At 39.7% G+C, this 25234-nt stretch overlaps 1 protein-coding gene across 2 annotated transcripts in view; it reads left to right on the top strand.

The window, feature by feature from the left end:
• The window catches only part of HECW1 (HECT, C2 and WW domain containing E3 ubiquitin protein ligase 1), a 251088-nt gene that overhangs the window by 164698 nt on the left and 61156 nt on the right, over positions 1–25234 (top strand). For both annotated transcript variants that reach the window (XM_053933981.1, XM_053934027.1), the window contains 5 exons: positions 1761–1930; positions 13606–13748; positions 15747–15847; positions 17135–18496; positions 21876–21977. In XM_053933981.1, coding sequence (XP_053789956.1) covers positions 1761–1930; positions 13606–13748; positions 15747–15847; positions 17135–18496; positions 21876–21977 — 1878 coding nt within the window. The remainder of the gene's footprint in view (positions 1–1760; positions 1931–13605; positions 13749–15746; positions 15848–17134; positions 18497–21875; positions 21978–25234) is intronic.

Below are 25234 nucleotides of genomic sequence, written 5' to 3'. Positions count from 1 at the left end.
TCTTGAATGTACTTCTAACAGTACAGCATCCAAAGCAAAAGAGTTTGCCATATAGGATTTCAGCAGGGCTCTTAGATGAGATACATGCTAGTTACACAGAGATTGTCCACTCAGAAAACAGAAAAGGGCGGGGAAAAATCAGTATTACCTTTTTGAAACAGATAATTTTCTTTGTGTGATAGTATTGCTAGGACTGTGGCAGTACATAGTTTCAGCAATGTATTTTCAAATAAGCCCTTAGTAGTGGTGTCCTCTATTTTTTGGGGTTTTTTTTTGTTTTTTTGTTTGTTTGTTTATTTTTGGTTTGGTTTGGTTTGTTTTTTTTTTTGTTAGAGAATGTCTCAAGAATGAGATTCTTAAAATATAGTCTGTTTCAGGACCATCTGTCCAACAGTTTTTGGATATCTGCAACATGAATTGTATGGTGGAATAGATGATTAAAACCCACAGAAAGAATAGCAATTCTTTTTAACTTTCACATTTCATTGTGTTATTGTATTGTGCTATTACCATATGTTAAGGAAGCAACATACAACTGGGGTTGATACAGCTATTTTCTGGAAAAAATACTGATGATGGTGTGCAGTGTGTATGATTTTCAGAGTCATCCAAAATATCTGCCTTGAGGGTTTTTTATGGTCTCCCACAACCTGCCAGAATAATTGGGTTTTTAATCAGAAGAGAATTAGAAGACTATGAAAATTAATGTTTTCAAAAACTGCTAGAAGAAAAAAATACGTGTTTAAATTGAATGTTTAGGTATGCTTCTATACAGTTTTAGAAACCATTATGTCTAATACTTTTTATCTCTCCAATACAGCAAGAGGAAATAGGCAGAATGCAGTACAGTGCTTATAGCCCAATGTGAAATAAAGCTTTAAAGAGAGGAGAATCTCCATGCAAAGAGTGATGGAAAATAAATTAGCTACTGAACTCACTAATAGGAATAAGTGCTTATGTGTTCCAAAGAAAGCTTAGAAATGCATCTGAAAAAAAGAGAAGACCGAAGAGGTCAGTCTGTGTCTGTTGAGCCAAAATTAATGATATACCAGCAGATTAGTTTGCATTTCATCAGCTTCACAGGGATAGATCATGACGGGCATTGTGTCTTTCTTCAGAATGTTATGGGGAAATTTTCAAGTAAGTGCCTTGGCATTTTTTGTGTGTGCAACATATATTATGTTTCCTGGGAGTTCTGCAGCTGTAAAGCCCTGCTTAAAATTTGGATATTATAGACAAGAGTTTTCCTAAGGTGAGGTTAACCTATGCAGGGAAGAAAATTATTTAAAGTGGGGAAAAATGTAAAATGACATCTCATGTAGAAAAAAGTGGTGTAAAAGGTAAGATCTGTACAGTGGTAAAATTGATACCTAGGAAAAATGGCATCCACTGGGTACCAAATGACATGACTTTGACATTAAATGACAAGATCTCTTTTTCAGAGTAGTCCTTCCACTACAGTCAGGCTGAGCAAGTGCTCAGCTTATTAGAAAAATTAGTATATCACTCGAAGTTGCATAAATATTGATTTAGAAGCTGAATCAGTCTGCACAATCAGACTGTAAATTTGCGGTTTCATTATGTAATAATTTGTAAATTCTGAATCACAAGATCATTATGGTTTGTCATTACACTGTGTCACAATAAACATAGCAAGTTTTTTCACATTCATGCCATATTATTTGAGTTTGTTATACTGCTCCTAGCATCCCAAAGAGATGCCTGGAATGTGAAAAATAGTCTGGTTCTTTACCTTTCAGATTTCCAGGCTTTTGGTCTGAAGAAGGGGATGTTCTTCAATCCAGATCCTTATCTGAAGATTTCCATCCAGCCCGGAAAGCATAGCATCTTCCCAGCCCTTCCTCATCACGGACAAGAGAAAAGATCCAAGATCATATGTAACACTGTTAACCCTATCTGGCAAGGAGAGGTAAGCAGTTGGAGAGTTCAGCTGATACTTTCTTAAAACATGGACATTACTCTAGTACTATTTTTTTTTTTTAATTGAATTCTTGGCTAAATAGTTGTTCACCTAACTGTACTTGATGTATTTCATGACTACTTGTCTCAGTACAAAAGGCTTAATTAGCTACAAAGATGTACATTAAAACTTTCAGTATACTTTCAGTGTAGGTTGTACTTCATTGGTGTTATTTATAAAGCTGTTATTTATTGAAGGCAGGTATAAAACAGAATTGAAAAATAAACTTATATAGCATGAAAAGCTGCTGCTATATTGTTGTAGTGTTCTTACACACAGACATTATATGAAGCACAACAAGTACAGCATGCAAATAAAGAGAAGCAATATGATTGAAAAGCATCAGTGGCAAAACAAATCAAAGACAACTTAGGCACATTTGGCCATCACCTTGAAGAAATAGTCTCTAGTCTGCTTCTTTTTGTTGGAAGGACTTGTATGTATTAATGAGTTCTGAGAGTTCAATCGCTGCCTGCTGTTTTTAAATTACATGCAAAATGGCAGTAGGCAGCAAAGAATAAGGAATCTCTTTGGAATTAAAGGATCCTGACATACTGGGTGTGATTTACTGGTATGCTCTGTCACAACAATATCTCCACTGCAGGAAAGAGTAAAAGTAAACAAATACACTGCACAGATTTATTCAAATTAAAATGCAAATTGTAAAGTAGCTGAGGGATAATTAGGTCAAACTCTATAGACATGGAACTGTGAGTGGGCAAAAAGACAGCAGAAATAGGATTGAATTCTCCTACCTGGAAAAACATCAGGTTATGTGGTGGGGGAGGTTGTGTAACTGGGAAAACAACCTTGAAACTAATCAGAGAAAAATGCCTTCTAACAGGACTTAATTGAGGACATTTTTATGAGGCATCCATCAAGTCATAACTTCTCTGTGGAGCCAAGCATCAGATGTATCTGGTTGAGAGGTCCTAGGTTGAGCTGTGGACATGGTCAAGCTAGAACTGGTGTGGAGGATCAGGCAGTTGGCAGAGACCTTTCAGTGAAGTGCATAAGACACAGAACTAGAGGGGAGCAGGTATGAAGGAGAAACTTGCTCTCTGTGTGTGATGCTCAGTACATAGGGTTGTGGCCCTGTTAAAATGTCACAGGCGTCTTCTCCTCAAGCTGTGCCAAATGACTGAGTTTGTGGACTGACATTTCTTTTCCAAGTGGAGTTTGGCAGTGAGAAAAGGAGAAAAAATGAAATGGCCTAATTATGGACATGGAAAAGAGCACAGCTGGCTTCCAGCTTTGCTGTTCAGCCCTCAGGTTTTCTTGATCACATGCAAGCATGCTGCTTCCCCCTTTCTGTTGTTAGCCCATGAGTGGCAAGGGAGTATAAAAGAGCCAAGCCATGGTTCAGCATGTTCTCCTTCTGCCTTCTCCTCCTTCAATATTGTGCATTTGTGCTGCAGTCTGTGCAACCAGCCTGTCTGAACTCCTTGTTTTATTACTGAAGAGCTGCATTGGTTTGTGCTGTACAGAAGACCCTAGGCCTGATTTTCTGCAACTTTGTTCCTTCATGGGACAAGGGGAGAGGGAAGACTGAAAACTGTTGCTGAATCATGGTGGTAGCCATTCTTCTGTCCACTTTCTCACTCATGGATATGAATATATGAACTGACAAAATGCTGAGGACTCATAGCCATTTCATTAAGAGTATCAGTCACAAGTTGTTTTCGCAAAAACAAATTTTAGCATTATTTCCAAAGGGTCATTTTTTTCTTAGATTCTCTGTCACTTCATGTGTATAGAAGGCAAATGTTCTTCTTTTTTTTTTCAATTGAATGACCTATCTGATTTGTATTGGATGCTAAACTTGAAAAAATCTGGATTAGGGAAATAAAATTATTGAAATATCTGCAGAGTAGGATCTTTCTATATGTTCTTGATTACCCTTGAGAAAATTCAGAAAGAGTCACTTCAGTTTTCAAGGGCTTCAGCACTAAAAGTCCTACAGACTAAAAGATGACTGATTTACTTATATTAATTTGTTCTGGTATTCTTCCTCATATATTTACTAGGCTATTCTGTTTGTATAGTAACCACCTGCGTTATACAAATGTGCTGGGAGCACCCTCGTACCTCAGGCAAATTTTTATCTGTCTCATATAATATTGATGATCATCTTAATTTCATAGGCTGCTCAAATGCTATTCAGCACAAGTTATCCTGACTTAAAGCTATTCTTCCATTGCTCTGATTTGCAGTACTTTAGACAAGTAGACATACGGAACTGGGAATTTCTTACAGATAAGGAGTAGCAAGTGACAATTTGACACTTGCAGCAGGGCTCACCGTAAAGGTGAAAGAGCCCTCACACTGAGAATTGTTTTCTGAGAGAAGTTAAAGCCCAAGGTGGTGACTTCTCCTGATAGAGGGATGTAATTTTGAAGATGTTTCTGTATGTTTCCACATGCTCTTCAGAAACATCTGTAATGTTAAATAAGTGAGTGCCTGGAAACCACTTGGCACTGGACAGCTTGACTGTACAACCCCAGATTAGGCAGGTATTGCCCTGCCAGCCCAGTCAGTTGCAAAAGCACAAAGGGTGAATAGTCCTGTCATGCTGATTGGAGATAAAATGCAAAGAAAATTTCAGAAGGAAGTGCCCATTTCCCAACTCTTGTGTATATATAGTGGAACTGAGAAGGGTGAATGCTTATCTTCTAATATAGATAGTAGAAAAATAATGACACTATTTCCATATTGTTTCCTATTGAAACAATGTGTGTACTGTCATATTGTTTGGAAACAGCTCATTTAAAAATATTTCATTTTTCAGAAATCAGTGAAGTGATACACAGTTCAGATAAGTAATAGATCACAGGAACAAAGCAAAGTGGGTTAAAAAGTAGTTCACGTACCTCCAACTGGATAGGAAATTCTATGGTTTGGCAGATAAAGTACTTGAGGTTTCTGGACTTCACCTTAAATATATTTATGGTATTTATTTCTTAACTATGGCAGCTTGAGCAGACTGTTTCCTCAATTCTTGTTTTATTTACTGGTGAGTGGAAGGAGAGCTCTGAGGAATGAGATGACCAATGAGATGACTATAAAAATTGGCTGATGCAACTGCTCAGCACATTTAAAGTAGTAGGAAGTGTCATTTGTTAAATAACACATTGAATTTCAACTCCGATAATCTAACTCTGGAGGAGTAGATTGCCCAAAAATGGGAGCCCACTACTAGGTTAAAAACAATCTCAACTTCCTGCGGTTTCACTCCTTGTTTCTTTGCCTCAGCTTTTACAAACACTATTAAAATATAATTGAGAGAAAAGAGTGTTTGGAATGGCTGCCTTATCACTCTGAAGACAGCCACATTTCACTAGTGAATTAATTGATGTGAATAAGCAGAGAGCAAGAGCACTTAACAAATAGCAGTTAGTATGTCAGACCTGATACAGAGATTTACAGTATTTTCAGCTGAGTAACTCATGCTCTCTGCACCTCAGATAACTCACAACCTTTCATAAATGTTGCACTTGAATAATTTCTCATGGAAGCTGCCTCTTGAGATTACCAATGCGAAATCAGAAGAAGGAAGCACTCAGGGGCTTGAACACCAGCGGGAGGTGGCTTCTGTAGTGCAGGCCATCATCAGTGATAGAAGCATTGAGTTTGGATGCCGCCTGCAGGAATGTCAAGATGCAACTGACTATCTGAGTGCTGGTGTGTGACTGCTTTTCTTAATGCAGAGTTATAACTTGGGCACTGATTCTGTGATCCTGAATGCTGAACTGGTATGTGATAGACCACTCAGCAGTTCTGGGACTGAAAAACACTTTGACAAAGTAGCCAGATCAGGCAATAAGGGTTTTATGTTAGCTCTCTGCCTCTCTAGAGGCTTTATGTTGGCTGATAAAATGGGTGCTACCTGATGTAGCACAGACCTAGAGTCATACAAGCAGGGGTACTTGAGCAAAGCTGAGTCTTTCCAGAACAGAGTAAAACCATTGAAGATGTTTTAATATGTTTGACTCAACAGTATGAATTTAAACTAAAAGGGTGTGCTTGGTCTGATTTTGATCTAATATTCAGAACACTGGAATGCTGACAGTCCTACCATGGCCTCACAGAATCATTCCATAATTTCAATAAAAGACCAAAATAAAAACAACAGAAACATCACACTGACTGAACTCCTTATTGTTTAACCTGGATAAGTTTTTCTCCCTTCTACTGCCAAACACAAAAGAATATGCTGTAGAAACTTGGAGGCCTTTCACGCCTAAGCATGAAAACAATATACAGGTGAAGTGAAATCCAGATCCTGAATTTAGTATGAGTGAAGCCTTGTGGGTGGCAGCTTCCCTGTATAACATTTCTGCTCACATGTCCAGGTAAAGAGTAAAACATTGTTTGACTACACAGACAAGCTATAGCTTTACAGCTACAGATTTTAATATCTGTTGATGATTGAAGTGCGAGAGTCCAAGACAACTTTAGCTTTCTCAGGAATGGTGTGAAAAATCATCTAGATTTTTTTTAGGATGTTATTCTTCTAGAACTGCATTTTACTTGCAACTTCTGCATCTAGAAGACTATCAGTCTTGCTAGTTTTGTATACTAGTGCTGATGAGAGTCTTCAAATATTTTCAGTCTTTGCTATGCTAATAAATTCGTAGACAATTCTGAGATTAATCTGAGGGAGAAATCCAGAAAGCCAGTTTTCTGAAGGCCCTATCTGACTTGGAAGGAGTTCAGTAGAAAGGATTGAATCAGACTTTAGAACATCAACGTGTGCATTTATGTGAATCCCTTTTATGGTAGGGGAAAAGCCCCCAACAGTTGTGCCACGCCAGAATAATAAAGAACTGCATTGGATTTGGCCCCCTGCAGTCACTGCTGTATTCCAGCAGTCTCTCCTAGTAGGAATAGGCATGTCTCCGCCCATGGCAGCAGTGGAGTTCTGCCCTTGGCACTACTGACTGCAGTATTTTGTCTTGTCACTAAGGATTAATGTAGAAAGCTTAAGAAACTGGAATTCTTGATGAGCTTATCCAGCTGTTGGTGCAATTAGTGTTATATGGGGAAATAATGACACGTAGAGGAGGTTTTTGAATGAAGAACAGAGTAATACAGACAGAGAGTGGCATGTACATTAAGACTGTAATTGTTTCACTGGAGTATTTGAAATAAAACCAACTAATGAAATATTCAGCTGAAAGAATAAATTTATCTTCATCCATCAAATGTAATTCACAGCCTTTTAAGATTTACTTCTGCTTGTATCATCCCTGTACATGAAGGATATCACAAATAAATTTTAATTTTAATTCTGTTGCTTATTCAACTCCAAATCAAGAGCCCAATTTTTCCTGTCACCAGTGTATTAATTTATCTTTGCTGTACTGACTTTATTATACTGTCTACTAATTATTACACTGACTGTTTTAAAAGAATTTGACTTGCCCATAACTTGTCTGATTGGTGCTAATGGACATGCTCTGTTCATTTCAACTTCTAGATAGTGCTGTTGAGTCACTGGGATCCATCTGTATTCAGGGATGCAAACAAGTTTGGTAAAAATAAAACCTGGAAATGAATCATCACCAGTAGCTGGCTTTCTATGAAAACTATTCCAAGCTCTGGAAGTGGTTCTGTTCTCTTATAAATGGATACAGATGCATTTTGCCAGGTCAGCATTAGCATGGGCCTTTGTTCTTTACCTTATGTATCATGCATTATGGTCCCCTCCAGATGTGTTCACATTAATTAAATTAATAATCTGTGTCTGTATAACCATTGCTGAGCCTGGAAGCAAATAGGCACTGAAAAGTAGGTTACTGTAGGTTACTGAAATGCTTTCAGTGGTGTTTACTACAGTGTTTATAGATTATGCTTGAAGATGCCAGCAGGAATGTAAAATCAGATATACATTTAGATCATTGAGATGGTGTGAGAGTATGAAAGTCTCAGCTGATTCTAGGTAGCTTTGATTCTGATTTCTATCTGTGCAAGAGTGAATCTGCAGGAGGCAGCTGTGTAAAATCTGTGTAAATGAAAGGAGAAGCCTAATGACTTATTACTGACTGGAGCCAAAATTTATGATACACTGCTTAACCCAAGAAGGCTTAACATGTCGATATATTGCTGTGATTTTCTTTATCATGCCACTTTTGCTCTTTATTCTCCCTCTATTTCTGTATTTCTATGGAAATCATTAATTATACCTTATTGATTTTTGTTGCCTGAGAAAATATCAGCTAAAGCTTTTCCATTGGTAGGGGCATTTTGAGGATGAGCCTGGTACAGATTCTCCAGTGTATAATAAGATGTGCTATAATGCTGTAGTTTTTCTGTAAGTGAGGAACTAAAATGGTCTCTCTCTCCTGTCCTACTCCCTCTTTGCATTAAATGTGTAGGAGCAAAGCATCTCTTGCCACTGTGACAAGTGGGACAGGCATTGACAAATGGCTGAAGAAGTGGGGAAAGTAGAGAGAATGTAATGACTTTGCATCTAGAGCAAGTCTGTTTCCTCCTAGACATCATCATTCTAGAGAAATGCAATTACATCCAAAAAAGGAAATAATTGAAGAAGACACTGGGAAAATAATACACATACTAACTTGTTCTATTGATCATGGTTCTTAACAATTCTCTGGGTCCATCTATAATAGTATTTGTGTTCCATTCAAGAGATCTATTTCAAAGCAAATCTCCTGCTCTCCCCACTAAAGATACCACATTTCAGTCCAGAAGTGCATGAACTCAATTACTCTCAGCAGAAGTGAAGTGAACAGATGTGCTTCAGGAGTGCACCAGGCGCTTTTCAGACAATAAATGGGAGTTCAGTCTAGGGCACCAGCCTGGAGTCGCTTCATGGTAAAACCCTTGCAACATGTCTGGATGTGGTAGTCAGGTACACAGCACCAGCTGCTTTGCTCTCCAGATCCATTCACATTGTACCATAAATTTTCCTAATGCAGACATGGCCAAGGCATTCCAGAGGTTAGGAAACATTAGCCTCCACAAGGCCTCCTTTCTGCAGCTCACAAGTGCTATTTTCCCCCAGTATATCAGGGATTGTCAATCATTCCTTGTGCTCAGGCTTTCTGATTGTAACTTCCTTTTAGGGATATACCTGACAGACAGCCTTTACTTCTAACAGTCCTTTATTTTCTAGAGGAAAATAAAAAGGTTTTCCCTTCTGGAGATCTATACTCTTTTCCAAAGCCTCTAACTCACAGGGTTTTTTAGTCTGGGATTCTTCCAGTCACAAGGGCAGCTGGTTCACTAGCTCATCCTTCCACTGGAGGATCTCCTCACCTTTCTTATAAAGAAGAACTCTTGCATCCCTAGCTGGTAAGGATCAGATAACACATTGACAAGATGGGGTCAGAAGCTATTTCTAGGGCCAGGCCCTCTGTGAGAAACAGGTTATTCCTAAAGGCATTTCATTCTGCTGAGGCAGTCCGCTATCTCCTCCTTGGAGTGTGCTGTCTCATGTATCCTCTCAAGTTCTAAGAGTCGTTTTGCAGCAAGTTGGTGTGATAAACAGGGCAATGCACTTGTAGTTACTGGCTTGGGCTGATCAGAGAATAGAGATTTAATTTCCTGTTTGTTACCTGTTCATCTACTGACTGCTGTAGATTATATATAAATTTGGGGTCTGCCCATTACTTGCAAGAGTTTTGTTCCCTAAATTTTATATAATGCATTTTACTTGAATTTTGGTTGTGGATCAAGTAAGAACTTCAGTTTCTAGTAATCACTTAAATAAATTGTTGTGAATTGTTTTTTACAGGTGTCCTGTTGTCTACTATTGTCCAAATAAACACATAATCAGTCACTAGACAAAGTTTTCTTCTTGGACTTTGGACTTGAAACTGTAGCTATTCTGGTAGATGAGTTAGTACCTGTGTTGAAATCCATTACTTCCTTTAAGATTTTTTTTTTATTTGAGTAAAAGAAAGGCTCAGACAGAGTAATAAACCACTTCCATGAAGACATTGTCAAGTTTGGTGGACCTCTGAACAGCTGGAGAGGCTTAAGGTTTGGAAAAAAAGTCATGACATCAGAATTAAAGAACTGCCAGAAATTATACTTTCACTTTGTTTTTTGACTGTAGAAAAAAAAAAAAAAGCCCATTTGTGTAAACTTCAGTATACTCTTCTACAGTTAGTCTCAGTGTAAAATTTAGTTTAGTGACTTTGTATTCCAGCAGGTTCCATGAAGTTCTTGACCAGTCTTGCAGAGTTTGCACTAGTGGTTGTGATTCAAAGGATTTAAGCTTTTGTTGGAAAAGAATAAAATAACCAATGAACAAGCCCACAAAGTGAGCTGTGGCCCAGTGAAAACATATAGGGTAAAGATTGCTGGTTTAGATTGTGAAAGAAAATATCGAGTAGTCAGTGCCAGATGAAAAAGATAAAATAATCTGGCTTCAGGTAATGACTGTCAAAAAAATCAGAAGTATTTTAAAAATAGTATGCTTGGGCTTATTATGCTAAAGTATTCTTGCTTTTCCTCTGCAACTATGCAACTATGAGTATTATATTTTTTAAAATGTGAAAGCTGAACTTCTGACTTAATTCTGTAACACTAAGAGTTATAATAAGAAAAGTTCCAAATAACAGAAGACTTACATTAAAAATTTTAATAGTAACATAAAAAAATGTCAGTAGGCTTGTTCTTAAAATGCAGCTCTTTTGGTTATCAATGGTGAAGTGTTAGAAGTTTCATCAAACTTCCCTCCTCCTGAAGACAGTTGATTTTTATCTCTGTTGTGATTTTGCAGCCTCCTTTTTTACCTCTCCTTGGGATAAATAATTAATCACAACATCCCTGAGTGTTAACCCAAGGGTACCGCAGAATTTATAATCAGTGTCTTTTTGTTTGTTTGTTGTTTATTTGTTTGTTTGGGGGGCTTGAGGTATGATAGGGTTGTTTTGTTTTTCTTTGTTTGGGATTTTGGGTTTTGTTTTTTTTTTTAAACTTAGATGTGAAGCTTATGCTTTCGTTTTCACAAACTGGCCACTGTGTGATAATTAGTAAATATTAGGCAAGGAGAGGATTTAATTTTTTCCATCAGTAATATATTAGTACTTTACGTTAGTTATGTTGGATAAGACCATGAAACACAGAGTCCTTTCTTTCCAGACAGACAGGATAGTAGAGGCCAAGCAGGATAGTAAAGGCCAAGGCTTTGAACAGTGTAAGTACAAACAGTATTTTGTGGCTAAGGTACAGGGTCTGGCACTTGTCAGAAAAGATGGTGAAGGACAAGAGGGAAAGTAGGATTTGATGATGATTTGCTTCCACATCCAAAGATTACATTCCAATCATTAAATGTCACAAGAAACATGTTTTCAAAAGTGATTGGTGATTTTTGAAAATGCACTTAAAAGTCTCCGAGTCCTCAAACCAAGGTGTTTCACTGTGATCCATTTTTTCAGAGGGCTACTCTGCCCATTTGTTCTACAAACAAGGATTCCTTTTGGATTTTCAGTGTGGATGGCATGAGCCTGAGACACCTGCAGTCAGAGATTGCCTTAGGAAAATCTTGCCCAATATGAATTAAACTAGATGAGAGCAACAGCAGGAGCAACTTCTTAGATAATGGAAAACTGAATTATGTAAAATTATCACTGTTCTCCGAGCTGACTTCAAACCCATTTCAGTGAGTTCACTTTTGATCTCAGACTGCAGTTGCCTCCAAATGGCAAAGCCTTTGAGCTCTGCCGCAGAAGCTCTGCCACAGAAGCTCTGTCACAGAAGCTTGGACACTTCTAATCTTAAAGGCTTGACTGTGTTTCCAAAATGCTGCTGGTTTTATGAGTAAGAACATCCTTCTAGAGGAAACATTTGGGACCAGAGACTGGTCCCAGAGCAGTCTTGGTATGCCAAAATGCAACAGTTGGCAGGTGATGGAATCTGAGCACAATTGGATTTTGCACTTTTCATGGAATATCCTGGTGTTTGTAAGTCTTGAGGCACAGCTGTTCAAGGAAAAAGGGACACTTTCTTTGGCTGATTCCAAAACATTTTGCTCCTGGGGTCCATACTCTCTGCTCAGGTGCTGATTATTACTCTGGAAAAGTCACTATGTGTCCTGTGCAAGGAAGGAGCTGTCAGGCTTGGTTCCACGTGATACTATGGAAATAAATTTCCATGCAAATTCTGATTTGCTTCAGAGTTGCACCACAAGACAATATATTATTGACCTCAGAAGATCTGGATTGTTAAACCTACATTTTACTTTTCACTTGTGGACAGTTCGCTCTTTACCTGTATGTGCATGCTCCACCCCACAGAGACTTTTATAATATAGGAGTCAGCAGCACAAAAAAGGAGAATTCATTAAATGGGAAATTGCTCTATGTTACAATAATTCATTTTAAAGTTAATTCCCCTCTTCTGCTTTCAAGTGTCATGAACTGGTAATTACTCAAGGTTTTTAGCAGGTGAAACAGTAATAGTAAGACAACTTATATTTTAGGGCAACTTTCCATTATACATGGAGAATTCAGGTTCTCCTGTTTGGTGCATTTATCTTAATTGGTAGCCTGTTGCAAAGATATAGAAGAAAGCAAGAAGAAAATAACACTTTAGCTCTTGTTTGAATTGTACTACTCTGATTATTTGCATTTTTGCAGGGTGTGATTAACGGAATATCCCACTCATGTTGGTTTCACTTGAAGCTGTTTAAGCATCTCTGAATTAGACCATGTTTCAATAGATTAAGTGATTTAGGGCTTTAACTCCAGGCCTTGATAACCCAGAGAATGATTCTGTTCTGAAGATTGGGTTTGGCAGGGGGAAAGCTAGAACAATCCTTTCATCTATCTCAATATTCACTTACCACAGAAACTGTCTTCCAGATCAATACTGACCTCTCAGGTGAACTGTGGTTTGTCAGTTTTCCTACTATTGTGCACCACAGCACAAATGTGCTTTTTTGATTGATGATATTCTAGTAGTAGCGGATGTTTGGAAAAATTATTGTGACCTGTGTCACCAGCTCCACACCTGTACTGGATTTTGCCAGTCTAGGAGAAAGCAAAGCCAAGTTACCTAATATATTTCCTCCTCACCACTATTTTTAAATTGAGCTTTGGGACATCTAGACATCTCCAGGTGCTCTAATGCTCCAATGCTTGTTCCTGCAACCTGAAATATCCCTCTCCTTGTTCCTACAAGATTTGCATGCACACAGTCTCTAAAAGCTTACTGAAACATTACTGACAAATAGATGTTCTTACGACCAGACCAGCTGAGACAGCAGTCAAGACATTTCAATGCACTTGGTGACAGGAGCAGTTTTAGATGGTGCTGTTCCTGTTTTTCCCAGTATTGTTTGTGACAGTAACCTGTGCTGTGGCTTGCCTTCTGGTTGAGCTCTTTGTGAGACTGTGGCATGAACCAGGTTAGGAGACTGATCCGATAGAGTTTTCAGAGTTCTTCCTTTTTAAGCTGGGGCACAGAAGAATAGAAAAGGAGATATTTCAAAACAATCTATCTGAAAAGTGTGTCTGAAAAGAGTGATCATGTATCCTTCACCTCACTAGATCCTCATATCTCTGTGCTGAGGTGTTCCTCTCAGCTGTAGTACTCTGTGTTGCTGTGGCCCAGCCACCAGCTTATTGTTCTGTGCCCTTCTTTTATTTCAGCAATTCAGCTTTGTCTCCCTGCCCACGGATGTCCTGGAAATAGAAGTTAAAGACAAATTCGCAAAGAGCCGACCGATCATCAAACGTTTTCTGGGAAAACTCTCTATGCCAGTTCAGCGCCTCTTGGAAAGACATGCCATAGGGTAAATTTTGCTGCTTACGTTGTTTAACGAGTGTGCTGCTGTTCTGAAGTCCCTGGTGATATATCATTATTGTGATATAATGATGTTGAGAGGAAGTTATTAAACTGACAGTTGTCTGATAAATGGTATTGGTTTTAATTAGAATTTATAGTACTCTGGGCCAGACAGAATTCCCTCTATAACTGTATGCATGGCATTTTGAAAAGTGAGAGCTGGCATTTAGGAAAGAAGATGGTTTTTGTGTATCATGGCTGAGAATTTGGAGAGTGCAATATTTTCAATTTGAATCTTCTTTTAATGTTATCAGCAGGCTATTTTCATGTTTCAGGGAATTATCTATGGGCTAAAAACATGCCAGATGTGTTCCTTCTCTTTTTAATTTTTGGAAAGGGGAAATATTATAAAAATATATATGTGGCATGTTGTAACTAATGCTTTCTGACCCTATCCTGCTGCCAAGGAACAACCTTGAGCTCACAAGCGCTGCCCTGCTTCACCATTGCATGAAAGTCCGGGGAAAGTGTATGCTGCCAAAATAATACAAACCAATTTAAGGAAGATGGATAGTAATCAGAAAAAGCCAAAAAGTTGGCTCTAAGCCTGTAATGCTCAGACCTTGAAGAGCAAGGGAGAAAAATAATAATCTTCTGAGGAAAGCATATGCAATGCAGTTTCCAAGAAGGAATTTCTGATAATTGGATCTCAATTCAGCAGAACAGCGGGAAGATGAGTTTGTTGGAAGTGGTTTTGAACAGCTGGGTCAGAAACTGGCTGTGATATTGACAGCCGAATCTACCAGAAGGGACTGAGCTACGTCCCTGTTTCTCAAGTAGAGAAGATAGAGTAGCTTTTTAGAAACCAGACAGATAAGAACAGCTTGGGGGAGGTAGAACCCTGTAACTGGTATCACTGGCTTTCCTCTGTATTAGATTTCTCATCATCTTCTGATTATAACTTCCTATTTTACTTCCTTGTTTTAAACTCTGTCTATCTAAGGATATACTTTGCCAAGAGCAGTGCCTCCACCTGAACTAGATCAGACTCAGTTTTAATACCATAGTGGCATTTAAATCTCAGGCAAGCTCAGTGAGAAGTATGCACACAAGTTCAAAGAGGTTGTACGCAAATCTTGAGGTTGTCTCATTTATATGAGTTTCTGATGCATGTGAAACTATGCTAGCAAGTGTATTTGGCCCAACTGGAAGTGGACTATGTTTCTTTCAAAAGATGTATAAGTATTACTATTTAGTGAACCCGTTACACTCAAGAAATGCTTTGCAAAGATTGATTCAGCCTCATTGTGGGCAGCTGGGAAGTTAATCTCTTCTATAGTTTCATTCTGTTCTGAGGGGTGGATGAAGTGTGGCAAAGGGAGGGACCTGCACAAGAACAGAATGGAGTCATTGATCAACCTTGTCAGGAAGGTGTCCTCCTGATATTTCAGCTTCATAGAGGTAAGAGGGGTGGAAAGAGATGAAGAGCAGTCACTCAGCCAGTTTAGAGAGAGAAGGTGGTATGTGGGGACTGACCTGCATAGGGTTTTGTAAACAAGAACAGGAAAGCTGAATTTTATGGACACGATGAAGGGATGAAAATACAGAAATGCGAGGTTCTGTGAAAAGGTAGATGGTCAGATCTGCAGGGAAGCAGTCTTGTTAAAATAGCTGAAGTGGGTGTTGTTTGCATCCCATGTCGCTATTTTCATATCCACACTGTAGAAATTTCATTCCCACCATTCTCTCTATATTTATACATATGTGCTTATGTGTCCCAGCAGCCTGTCTTACTCACTTACTCAGCTGTTCCATTGTAATTGAAGACATTGTCCTCTCCTCTGCCATTCGTTCTCTTGTATGCAAGTCAACATGCCCTCATGGCTGGGATGAATAGCCTTTATGTATTTTATTATGTATTTTTGTAGGACACATCAGATTTATTTATGCACAGTAGACATAGGGTAGGTTATAGTCTATTGTGACAATATTTGTTTTCTTTCAGGGACAGGGTTGTAAGCTACACTTTGGGTCGCAGACTTCCTACAGATCATGTCAGTGGCCAGCTGCAGTTCCGATTTGAGATAACTTCTTCCATCCATCCAGGTAATTCTCAGTCTTAACCCATCATTCATCTAGATTTCTAGATTTTTTTTTTCCTTTCTTTTGGTTTCCATTCTTTCTCTTTAGAAATCTGCATTAATTCTGAGCTGCTCTGGGACTTCAGGTACAGTCATGAGCAAAGGGAAGTGCATAAAGTCCCGCATCACAGGATGCATTGTGAGTCACAATTTCTTCCCTCTTTCCCCTTAGGACAGAGCTACTAGTGTCTCATATTCCCCTGTTATTGGCTGTTCCAAATACTCCACCACATCAATGGGAGAGAAGAGAGTGTAAAACTGAAGTCTCATCTGCTTCTCTATCACCTGCCCTAGTGATTATGTGGTCTGCTATTTGTAGTCATCTGCATTTGAGCACTTCATAAGTAAAAATGGAGAATGTAATAGCAAAGATGATTAGAAAATTTCTCAGTTTAATTATTTTTAATGAAAAATGTAAAAAGTAAAACAAAAAATAATTCTGTGTTCCACTTCTTGCCTCCACTTTGGTTTGGTTTTGGTTCATGTTCTCTTGTAGTAATTTGGAAGTGACTGTCATCATGGCCTATGATTACCACCATAAACCTTGGTTTTTGTGTCACAGTCTCAACAGTATTTCTCAGGAACTCTTTGCTTCTCAGGCTCTCTGCCCTCTCTGCTTCAGTTTGTCAAGCCAACAGTGGCTGGGAAACCATTGCTTTTCACTTGCTGGAAAACCTTGATTTCTGTCTTTTGACTATTTGGATGGCATGAAAGAGCACAGGTTGTTTGACATCTGAGAGGAGGTGGTACAGATGAGGATCATGTCAGGGGATATTTTGGGGGAAGTTTTTGCCTTTCAGGGGTGGTAAACACAGTTTTTTACGTTCTCTGTTGTAGAGTCTTGCCAGCTTCAGTGTGACAAGAAGACTGTCATTAAAATGTCAGAGAAAACTTCCCTGATTCCCATAATATTCCCATAATATTCCCATAATATTCCTCTGATGCCATTTTGGCTCAAGGAGAAGTTTCAAGAAGGAGTTACCTTCAGGTAATGCTGCAAGGAGGCAGGGTGCTGCATACAGATTACCATCATGAGTAAACCCATGATTAAATCCACTGTACAAAGATTGCCTAGCAAAAAAACCTGAGCACTTCTTGATAGTTATTCAATTGCCCACTCATTTCACACTGTAATTTATGCTTTTAATTTTCTCAGATTGCTGTGGATGCTTGTGCCCCCACAGCCAACCCTCTGGTTCAGTCAACACTTCTTGTTAAAAGAGTAAGTAATTCCTTTTCCTGTCTCATACAGATGATGAAGAGGTCTCCATTAGTGCAGATCCTGAGCCAGCTGACCTCCCGGAAAGCCCTGTGAACAACCCCACAGAGGAAAGCCTCGGTGAGCCTCCATGTATCAACACAGTGACCTCAGAAAGTGCAGCTCCAGAACAGCTAAATGGATACAGTGTGAACAGTGTCGATAGCCCAGGGGCTGTCAAACCACCTGGGGAAGTCAACCAGAACAGCTTAAATGAAGAGCTAGCAGGAGATGGGGAGATTGATGCGGTGCCAGTTCCTGAACCCTTGGAATCCATCCCAGGAGAAGTGCTGCCTTCTTCGAGTGCTACGGACCTCGTGGAACAGTCGGATCTGATGGCTTGCATGTCTCCTCCTGAGCCCGAAGTTAGGGAAAATAACAAAGTCAATTCTGGTATTCAGGGAGATGGTGGAGTCTTGACCAGCATAGAAACAGTAGATATTGATGAGGTGAGTGCAGATGTGCATGCTGGAAAAGACCTAGAGAAGAGTCAGGAAGAAGAAGAAGAAGAAGGGGCTTCAGCCCAGGAGGAGGAAGACAGCAAGCTACAACTGAGGACCACAGCAAAGAGGAAAAACAGGCCGTGCTCCCTGCCTGTGTCTGAACTTGAGACAGTCATAGCTTCAGCTTGTGGTGAGCCAGAGACCCCTCGCACACACTACATACGGATACACAACCTGCTCCATAGCCTGCCCTCGGCACAGATAAGCAGCGATGGGGAAGAAGACCAAGATGGTGGTAATGGCAAGGAGAATGATGAGGAGTCTACTGTCAAGGAGGTGATGGATAAGGAGGTGGTCAGTGAGAGTGAGATCATGGCAGCAGAGCCTCCTCTGGAAAATGAGGCTGAAGAGAACTTCAGCCAGAGCACGGTGCCTCCTGGGACCTTGGATGAGCAACTCTCTGACTTGAATGATGGGCTGTTGGATGGGGAACCCCCCAGGACAGGAAGTGAGAGCGAGTCGAGCTCCAGGCCCAATGGTGACAACGAATGTGAGGCGTGCGACACCTCTTGCTACAGCACCTCCTGCTACAGCACCTCCTGCTACAGCACTTCGTGCTACAGCACCTCCTGTTACGACAGTAACAATCGCTTCTCCAGCCATACACGCTTCTCCTCCGTCGACAGTGCAAAGATTTCTGAGAGCACGGTCTTTTCCTCACAGGATGATGATGAGGAGGAGAACAGTGCTTTTGAGTCAGTGCCAGATTCAGTGCAGAGTCCCGAGCTGGACAGGGAGCAAGTGGATGGCTCCTCCCAGTGGCCAGATGAACTAGTAGCTCATGGTGGGAATCCACAGAGAGCCACAGAGGGTCTAGACACCCCAGTAGCAGGTCCAAGCAGCAGAAGAGAAGGTTAGATCCTGAGAACTGATGCGCTGGGCAACCCTGATTATCTAGATGTCACAGAAGGCATCAGATAATTGAGGTTTCAGATAGCTTACAGTTCATTTCTTACAAACTCAGGGGCTGTGAGCTGGGCCAAATATAAGGGAGGGTTGGATGATTGAGTCTATACTTAAAAATCCCAGCAAAACAAACTAAATCAGGTAGGGATCTGTATATATGAATTAATGTAGATATACATGCATCATTGTAAAATCAAGATCAGCTACTTTAGTTATGTGGCAGATCAGCATTATCACATCCACCAACTCATTCCTTTTTTCCTGGGATTTTCCATATCACATGTCTGATGTGCTGCCATGTCTCTGATAGTCAGTGAGAGGACCAGCTTGTGCATGTCAAAGGGCAGATATGCTGATTTGTACCACATAAAGGTCTGGGCCAGTTTCTGTAAATGTTTGTTAGCCATACATAAGCTCTTACAAACAGTTTTCAAGCCCCATTTGTTCCAATTCTCCAAGTGTCAAACAAATGTACCTCAGATATCACCGATCATAGGGCAACTCAACAGAGATTTATATTTTTTCTTAGACACTTTGGAAATTTAACAATATGAAATAAAGTTCTTGTATCCCTGTCCTTCCCTAGAGATAGAATTTTTTTTTTTTCTTTTTTTTCTTTTTTTCCTGTAGTTTAGGTACTATTTTTTCCAATTCCTTCACAGTTACATTAAGTCCCCCTCTTTGGTAACTCCTTTCATGCTCTCTGCCGTTACATGAAGAAGGAGAGTTGATCACTCCTCTCTTCTTCAGCTAGTTCATAATTTTTCTCCAGCTGAAGAAGTAAAGGACTCAGCTGCAGCTCAGGAGTATGCAGGAAGGTCAAGAGGTAGTCTTTGCATTCCCTAATTCTGAGTCATCTCTCTCCAAGTGACACCAAATTAAGATGGTAGCAAAAGGATAACCTATTTGGGTATCACTGAGGAGCTCCAATTAAAGTATTCATCTGTGTTTTCTTTCTCCATTCCCAATTTATTTACTCACAACTTCCTTTGCCACAGACCCTACCCCTGCAGAAAAAATTTACCAGCCTGTGTAAATACTTTGTAGACAGCTGGGACTAGGGAATTACTGAGTCTGTAGAGCAGAATCTAGTACAAATAATTAAATTTTCAGAAGTACATGGGCATAGAAACCCAGCTTCCTTCCTTGCAGGTGAGAGCCTTTGCTTGTCAACAGCATTTATATGCAAGTATAGAGAAGGGAGCACAAGGTTGTGTATGTGTGAGAGCGTATCTACAGGCTTGGTGGTTGTTTTGAACTGTGTGAGCTTTTGATAGGGGATGTGGTGGGAGAGGGTGTCGTCTGCATATGGATTCAGTACAGCACCAAGACTTGAGCCTCTATAAAGAGCACTGCAGTGTCCATGGTGGCTTTGCCTTGTTTAGCTGAGCATGTGTCTGAAGGGCAGCCCAGCTGTTAGCACTCTCTTGGTGTCACCTGGGGTGCTTCAGTCAATGTGTAGGTCTCTTCATGACTTGGAAGCTGTTACAAATACAGTAGATGTGGTCACCTTCACCCACTCCAGGTGACTGACACTACCATGCTTCTGCTGGCTTGGCGTAACTATCTTGACTAGGGGAGAGTCAATTGTGGTGAGGTAAGTAAAGAAACATAGATGGGTGATCTGGTAGTCGATGCTACATGTCTAGTAACAGCACAATTTTTAAGGCTGTGAGAGATGGACTTTTAGCAATGAGTCATAAACTTATGTAACTCTGCTGTCTGTTCAAAACACACAGCAGATATATCTGTGAGATACACCTATACACAAGTGGTTTAATGAAGGCATTTAACAGGCCATACAGTATCATCAGAGCACCTAGAAGGGGGAATATTTTTGTCGAAGTAATTTTTCTCGTTTCTGAGTGGTGTGAGGTTTGTTATACTTTTATACAAAATTGGCTTCTGCATTCTAGCTGTTGGTTTTTTAAGAAATTTTTTTTTCCCGATAAATTTGTTTTTACATTTGATTGGTATATGTTTAGGGATCTTTACAAAATATTCATTCTTAGGCTGTTAAGATTCTAACATTAAAGAGAGCTAAACCAGCTTGTACATAGTGAATTTGGCTTAGCATTCCCAGAATCACCAGAACCATTCAGCTTAATATATCTTTTTCCATAAGCTGCATCTTTCTGATTCAAGTAAATATGTGTATGCAATTTGGAGTATATCTGTATTAACAAGCCAAGCTGGAAGTTATAGTCAAAAACTGTTACCACACAATATGCAAATATGTCCATTAGTAAGATAAATAGTCCTGGTTTCTAAGATTTTAGAGACAAGGCAAGAAGGAATCTTTATTCTGGAACCTGTGAAGTTTTAGCATGTTAAGTCTAAGAGATGGAATGCTTTTTCATCCCTACTAAAACGTCTTCGTTTCTTAAAGGATTCTATAAGCATTGACTTGATCTTAAGTTACTTGTTCTTCTCAACAGACCATGAGTTTGGACATTTACTTAGGTTTCATTTATTTCATATTTAAATATGGCAGGGCAATTGGAATGAAATGATCTTTAAGGTCCGTTCCAATCCAAGCCATTCTGTGATTCTATATGTGGACATATATACAATGCTAGTATTTAAAAACTTACTCTGCACTGTATCCTGTGTGCCTCTTTTTCTTCTTCTTCTTCTTCTGCTTCTTCTTCTTTTCCTCTTCTCTGTCTCAGATCTTCTTTCCTTATCTCGGATCCTGACTATATCTCACTATCTTTTGTCCTCTTCTACCACCTGTCTCCTACCTGTTTCTGGTCCTTCTCTCATTCTCTCTCCTTCAACCCAAGGTGGACTCTTTGAATTTTGAAAAATACCTACAGAAGGGGATGATCTTCTGCTTTGCAGGGACTGCAAAATCCTGCCATTACAATCTACATATGCAGCCATTGACCTTTTTGAAAAGGAGAGAAAGATGCAAGGCAGCTTTTAGCCTTTTATTCCACTGATGGAATGAGTTAAAAGTTGGAACCAGGATTTTGCATGTTCCTACCAGTTGCTGCAGAAGCTTGAGCTTAGTTGTACACTAACAGTATTTCTCAGAGATCAAGCCTGATTCTTCTATCGCTTACACTTGTGTGTCTGTGAGTCCAGAATCTGGCCCATAATAGTTCAGCATTGACTCAAGAGACTTGACTGCATTATTTTAATACTTCTGTGCCATATGAGTTGCTATTAAAACAGTGCCTTGAAAATAGGAATACCCAGAGATGCTAGTACATCAGGTTAACCTATTTTTAAAATAATCACTTGTTTTACAGTAACACATTTTTGAACCACATTGTAAAAACAGTGAATGACTGTCAATGTCTTGAATATCTTGTCCATAGGTGATTGTCCTTTACTCCATAATTCTCAGCCAGTCAGCCAGCTTCCTTCTCTGAGGCCTGACCATCATCACTACCCAACTATCGATGAGCCTCTTCCACCAAGTAAGCTTTAGTTTTTTTTATTTTATTGCATTTTTCAGCTTTTCCTGTTAACTCAGTGTAGAGGTCAGTATGTCTTTCTGAAGAACCCCGTCTGTTTTGTATATACATTCTCCAAAACGCAAACAATAGGCCCTTTTGTTTCCCTTATTTGATCCTGACTTAAAGTGTTGTCATGTTGTTTTGGACAAGCCCCATAACCTCCCTCTCTGCTTTGGCCCATCTTCTTCCCTGAAATAAAAATATTATTCCCTTTTTCCAGTCAGTGTGTACAGACTTGAATGATTGGGATCTGTCAGTTGTTCTGGAAGCCTGGCTATAAGGCTTTCTGGATGGTGTATCAGCAAAGTACTCTGATTTTTCTGTAATGTTTGTCTCCAGGTTTTCTGTAACCAACTTCAAAGATGGTTTGGGATGGCAGTCCCTGTGGTCTGTCAAGTCTGCATGCAGGTCCAGCAGCAGCCCTTTCACAGTGAGGATGCTCCTGGGACAGACAGGTCCAAATCTGAACAAAACCAGCAGAGGTTGGGAAAAGGCAGTTCATGTACAGTGGTCTTGTTATACTGACCTTGGATTTGATAATCAGTGAACTTTATGTTTATTATGCACTGTAGTGGAGTCTACACTTGCGTTGAATAAAAGTGAGAGGGTTTTAAATATTGTAATAGATTAGCAGTCTGATAATACGGGATTTTTAACACCAAAGCAACTGCTGGAGTTGTTTTTACTTGTCTCTGTAGCCTTCCCTTTATGGATTCCTGGAGGATTACCCTGCTTCTTGCACTGGCGTTCGGTGCCCAGCAGAGTGCACTCTGTGCCCTGCAACGTGCAGCTGATCACCTTTCAACAGAGCACAGGATTTCACAGCCTGAAATGTGCAGTGCCTTACAAAAACAACCAGGCATACAAACAAAGCACTCTATTTTCTTCAAAGCCCAAGACGGGAACACACTTATTTGGCCTATGGTGCCTTTGAAAAATAGTTCATCATTTGCCAACCATGCTGTCAGTATTCCCTGAGCTGAAAATAGCCCCGATGCTGGCGTCAGCCTCACAGTAGCATGAATGATTCAAATGCCTTTAGCCCAATAAAGTCTTTTTAGAGTCCCACTGTGGCTTGCCAGTAAATGATGAAATGGGAACGGTTACCTCTGTAACAGGGAAATAGTTCTCTTCCTCCCACTCTTACCGCAACACTTTGTGGATTGGGCACATTCCCTATCAGATGACTTAATGATAGCACACTAACACCAGCTCAGGTAAACAGAATATACTGTAAATCAATTCCATGTTCTTCCAGCACCAATTTAATACATTTTTCCTCTTTCTTATAGTTATCCTCAAAAGGCAAGTATTTCTACCATTGTTTTCTCAAGTGCTTTCACAACAGGGTGCAAGGACATGAAATGCAATATGTGATGATAAAGTACAGAAGTGATATCCCTGTGTAGGATTCTGTTTCAACAGTAGCATATAGCACCATTTTTGCAATAAAGGCTGACACTTTGTGCTTAAATATATTTATCTTAATAGGAATAGATGTAATAAGTTAACTTTGAGTGGGAAAAAAGTTGAATTGAATAATATCACTTAGGAAACTGGTTTCCAAAAACTCTCCATGGAATTTTGCTGTCATTTCAAAATGAAAACCATAGCCTTAATCTAGAAATTTTTCTTTTCCTTAAATTCAGTATTGCTATCTCAGTGCCTTTAATAACTCTTAATACTAGATAAATAGTTCTTCAATCATGTGAAAGGAAAAAACTTTATATTTTAAACCCAAGTTATATGATCAAAGCTGGTTTACTTCTCATTTGCAGTGTTGGCTTCCATCTGTAAGCAGAGGTGAAGGTAATCTGCCAGTGCTGCAAGTGTTAACTGATTTTATTTAGGTCATGGAGAATCTTCTGAACAGACTTCTTTCTCTTTTGAATAGTTTTCTGAATAGCTTGATTTCATTATAACCCAACAACAGCTGGTCTCGGGGAGGAAATTTAATTTCAGACAGTTTTATTTGGGAAAATGAAGAGAACAGAGTCATTATTTATGTAGGAGTTTCATAATGACCGGTCTGAAGGTTATGTCTGATACGAGATTCACAGAAGATTTGCAGTGTTTGCACGGCCTCATAACGGCATTACCATTCACCCCTTATTATTCCTGTGTTTGGAAACCCTACAGAACTGAAGCCAAGAAAAATACATGTGCCCAGTTCAGAGCTGTGCTTTGCCGAAGGTGTAGCTGAGCTTGGAGAGGAAAAGGCAATGTATTTTCTTTGCCCTCATGGTCCAGCCAGAAACAGTTGCATCTTCTGATAAAAATCAGAGCAGTTTCAGAGGCTGCTGTGAAATATGACTTGGCTGGTGGAGGAGGATCACTGGAGAACAGAACCAGTATTCTTACATCCCTAGCCCATGCTCTAGCATGCTCTTACTGTGAAGGTTAGATAGAGGTTAGTCTTTGTAGTAGTCAGTCTTATTTTACCTGGAAAACTTAACAAAAGACCCTGAGGAAATTTGGCTGCGTCCTAGATCACCTTTGCCCCTGAAGCAGGATGAAGGGACTTGAGCACAGCTTGGAAGCAGAGTTCTGCCTGTCTGTTCACCTGGCAGTCTGTTTGTCTCACTGTGCAGGTATCCATCCATCTGTCCATAAATCTGGTATCATATTCAGAGAGCTTCAGTGACTTGTGTGACTTACAGGCTGTCTTGTGGGAAGGTAGGAAGTACACCTGCTACCTGCATACAACTAAAGTTGTACCTGCCACCCTCTGACAGCCTTCCCAGGTAACCAAAAGAAGAGTTACTCAGCTGACTAACAATGCTATTGCAAGGAGCATAAGAAACACAGTTTATAATGTTTTAGCATGCCAGTGTCAGCCCATGGTTTCAGGTGGACATACCCGTAAAGCAGTGAATAAAGCAACACTCACTGACAGGTGTAGTTCGTGTCTATACATACTGTTGCTGTATGTCTGACACATCTGACAGAGACAGCCTTCCTGAAGTCATAATGACCTGATGAAGTCACTCTGACCTGATGTTTTCACTGTGATCTCCAAGTTCTGGACAAGCTTCCTTACTCCTAAGTTTCCAAATATCATGCTTAGAAGCTTAGGAACTCAAAGCTGTACTTAATTACTGCAAAATAGAGAGCTGTAGAGATCATGGTGCACAGGGATCTATTATAATACCTTGTTTGGCTGTGTAACTGGATATATTTATTCTTGCTAAGTGTCCGTCAGCAGGCTTAGACCAGTA

The sequence above is a fragment of the Vidua chalybeata genome, chromosome 1 (assembly GCF_026979565.1).
Source record: "Vidua chalybeata isolate OUT-0048 chromosome 1, bVidCha1 merged haplotype, whole genome shotgun sequence".
In the NCBI taxonomy this organism is placed as follows: domain Eukaryota; kingdom Metazoa; phylum Chordata; class Aves; order Passeriformes; family Viduidae; genus Vidua; species Vidua chalybeata.
The sequence above is the reverse complement of the archived record's forward strand: the minus strand, read 5'-3'. Positions and strand labels throughout refer to the sequence as shown.